At 33.5% G+C, this 3,802-nt stretch overlaps 1 protein-coding gene across 1 annotated transcript in view; it reads right to left on the reverse strand.

The window, feature by feature from the left end:
* LOC108374952 (loricrin-like) overlaps positions 1-3,335 on the reverse strand; it is a 17,086-nt gene extending 13,751 nt beyond the window's left edge. Inside the window, exons 1-2 of the mRNA XM_017631013.1 lie at positions 3,251-3,335; positions 386-1,136 (exon numbers count right to left, since the gene is read on the reverse strand). Of these exons, the coding sequence (XP_017486502.1) occupies positions 386-1,136; positions 3,251-3,253 (754 nt within the window). The 5' untranslated portion in view covers positions 3,254-3,335. The remainder of the gene's footprint in view (positions 1-385; positions 1,137-3,250) is intronic.
* Positions 3,336-3,802: the final 467 nt, after the last annotated feature.

The following is a 3,802-nucleotide window of genomic DNA, read 5'->3' on the forward strand; positions in this document are numbered from 1 at the left end:
CTGTATTGATGCCGAGAAGTACATCATCACTGCCTCATAAATAAGTGCTCAATTTAAAATTATTACTTCAGAACAGAGTTTTCAAATTAATCAACACATTAAAATAATCTTTTTTAAACAAAAATATATTTAATAAAACAAGAGAATTATTTACAACATGTAATGAGATGGTTGTTTTTAACTTGTAAGTATGAAGTACCTTCAGCAATTTAACGGTAAACACTGTTTCTGCTAAGGACCTCATAAACAGCACAAACACAGTTTAACTAATCACAGTTCCAATCGATTTACTTCTTTCTGTAGATGTATCCACCGTTCGAAGCATACTGGGTACCAACATCGCCGCCAGAGTACGATGAACCACCCGATGAGTAAGAGGAACCACCCGACGAGTATGAAGGACCTCCCACTGAGTAGCTGGGCGCCGCTGGAGCCAAGTACGTGTTAGATGGACCAGAGTATCCAGAAGAGCCACCGCTTGAGTATGAGCCACCGCTAGAGTAAGAACCACCATCACCGCCGCTGGAGTAACTGATACCACTACCACCTGAGGAGTATGATGGAGCCGAGTAGACTGGAGCGGGTGCAGGAGCAGAGTAGACTGGAGCTGGTGGTGAGTAGCTTTGCACAGGTGGCAAGTATTCATTTGATGGGGCAGAGTACGAGGAACCACCACCCGATGAGTATGAACCACCAGCACCTCCGGATGAGTATGAGCCACCTAGCGAACCACCTGAAGAGTACGAGCCACCAAGGGAACCGCCTGAAGAGTATGAGTTACCCAGGGATCCACCTGAAGAGTATGAGCCACCGAGGGCACCACCCGACGAGTATCCACTACCGAGCGAACCACCCGACGAGTATGAGTTACCTAGGGAACCGCCTGAGGAGTATGACCCACCGAGGGAACCACCGGACGAGTATGAGCCACCAAGGGAACCACCAAGTGATCCACCCGACGAGTATGAACCGCCGCCGATGCCACCTGAGGAGTAAGATGGTGCACCATAGTTGCTGGAGGGTGGCAAGTATTGTGGAGCTGGAGCTGGAGCAGGTGGCAGGTATGACCTCGACAAGTGGCTGACATCAGCCGAAGCGACGGCGATCAAGGCAAGAGTGGCGGCAATGAAGAGTTTCTGCAACGAAAGAAAGATTTCAATTGAGATGAGTGACGAAAAATAACTATGTTCATATAAGTATGTACATAATATTATGTGTTCACTTTTAGAACATTGTTGGTTTTGAAAAAATTAATCTTTATTGCATTTTTATAAATGGCGAAAATAAATATATTCTTAAACTTTTTCAGTAAAACATTTAAGAAGATGTTATTACAAAAAAGTTGTTAAAAATTATTTTGAAAAGGTGATTAAAAGTGAGTAAATTGTTTAATTGGCTTTCGTGTTTTCTTATAAATAATTATTATTTTATCATGAAGTTTGGTTTAATTTTAGATTTAAAACTCTAAATTTGCAAAACTAAATTAACAAAATAAAAAAGTATTGTTGGCTTTTTGGAGTAAAGGTTCCTAAAAGGAATTATTTACCGTTAAGACTTGGAATAAGCAAAGTGGAAAAACAAATCACGTAACATTAGGACAGCAAATTTTATAAAACTTAGAAAAATATTTAGCATCGAAAAAAAGCCCTCAAACATTAACTATTTTAATTTTTGACTTAATTTAGAAAATTTGTGCTTGAAATTTTCATTTTTTAGGTAAAACTATTTATTTCTTACTTAGGAAAAGAAACAAAACAAAATATGGAGAAGTGAGTACAGATATTCGATAGAGTTTTTTTATGTGCAAAAAGTCTAATTAAAGTTGAAAAAAATTCAAACCTAACCGCTGATATCAATTTTTGATTTAATTAGAATATATTTGTATGAAAATTTTAAATTTCCTTTGAAATGATTAGGTATTCTGTTATTTCTTACTTAGGACATTACAAACAGAAAAAATGGAAGAGAATATAGATTTTCGATTGATTTTTTTAAATCTTGAACAAATTATTGATATAAAAAATCATAAAAAAGTTATTTCTTTCTTTGGAAAAGAGAAAAAAAATGAAATGATTTTTTTAAATACTGAAAAAATTATTCAAATCAAAAAAAGTTGCACGGAAGCAATTTAGGTGAAAAACGATTTGAGTTTAGTACGAAAACTGATAGAAGGGAAAAAATCATTTATTACTTAAATTTTCTGGTGATACCGGCATTTTTTTTTTTGTAAAAAATGTTTGTTTACAAATCTTTTATTCAAAGTGAAATTATTTGATGCGCGTAACGGCAGTTATTTCTTAATTTGAAAAATAACAAAAGGTTAATATAGAAGAAATTTTAAATTACAAACGTTTTTATAAAATTATAAAAATTAAAAAAAAAATGGTTGAGTGTTAATTGAATAGTTGTTTAATTTGTTATCCATAATTTTTTTTTTCGAAAAACCAAATTTTTTCGAAACTATCTGCCGGTAAGTTTTCATATTTAATTAAAAAAAAATAAACTGCTTTCTTGAAACTGGTTGTTTAAAAACTCTATCGAAAGACTACATGTTTTTTATTTTTCAAAGCAGGTATTGAAGAAACCAGTACTATTTGCATTTTTGCAATGCAGAAAAATTTATTAAAAGCAAAAAAATCTAAATTGAAGATCTAATTAAATTTGTTTTTAATATTTATTTTAATTATTTAAAAAAAATGTCATTCTAGAAAATATACAATAATACTTTTTTGTTATTTTCCTAATTAAGGAAATTTTTTAATTCTGCACTTCGCCGGTAAAAATTCACCAGACCAATTTGTTTTTGTTTTTTTTTTGGTTTTACATAATATACACCGAGTATTTTTTTAAGATCTGTATACCGATTTTTTTTTTCGAAAAAATCAGTGCATTTGAATATCGTTTATTGATATTGTTAAATTTTTTTTTCGATTTTAAAACTCAAATTCACTCCAAAAGTTGTGNGTTTTTTTTTTGGGTTTTACATAATATACACCGAGTATTTTTTTAAGATCTGTATACCGATTTTTTTTCGAAAAAATCAGTGCATTTGAATATCGTTTATTGATATTGTTAAAATTTTTTTTTCGATTTTAAAACTCAAATTCACTCCAAAAGTTGTTTTAGACAGATTGCTTCAAAGTTGCATTTCAAAAATTGGTTCACTTTGCCCAGCACACTTGAAAACCTCTAAGTTTCTGGAACACTAATACCAAAAAGTCGTTGCTTTTTAACTTTTCCGTTCACCCACCATTTTGCTCTGATGATCTATGTGTGGTTTCTAAGGATGAGACTACTTAGCTGTACGAAGAGACCGTTGGAACTGATGCTGTTCCACAAACCGACTGACCAATTTATACCAAAATTATGCTTACACACTAAAGGTTTTAACGCGGCACAACACAAATCACCTGCCCCCCGCAACGGCCGGCTATCGCAACAGCGCATAACATTTGGCGACGCGTCACGCAACAATGCTAGGGCCAGCAAACTTGTTTTAGTGATTTACAATATGCATGTACAACAAATACTTAAATACATAAGTACATAAATGCTACCTACTACCCCCGAAAAGTAAAATAAAAAGATTTGCAAAAAAAAAAAACAATAAAACTACATACAAGTAAAAGAAGAAGGCGAAAAAACCTGAGACTTGGAGACCAAACTAGCAACGCCACGACGATGACGCTTCAGTGCGGCTGTAAAGCGCAAATCTACAATGCCAGGCGCGAATTAGAGGATAATATAAAGAAAGAGGTGAGAGATAAAAGTAAAACAAAAAAAAAACATGTTTAAAATATAC

The sequence above is a fragment of the Rhagoletis zephyria genome, unplaced genomic scaffold, assembly GCF_001687245.7.
Source record: "Rhagoletis zephyria isolate East Lansing unplaced genomic scaffold, Rhagoletis_zephyria_1.1 Rzeph_scaffold_08305, whole genome shotgun sequence".
NCBI lineage: Eukaryota > Metazoa > Arthropoda > Insecta > Diptera > Tephritidae > Rhagoletis > Rhagoletis zephyria.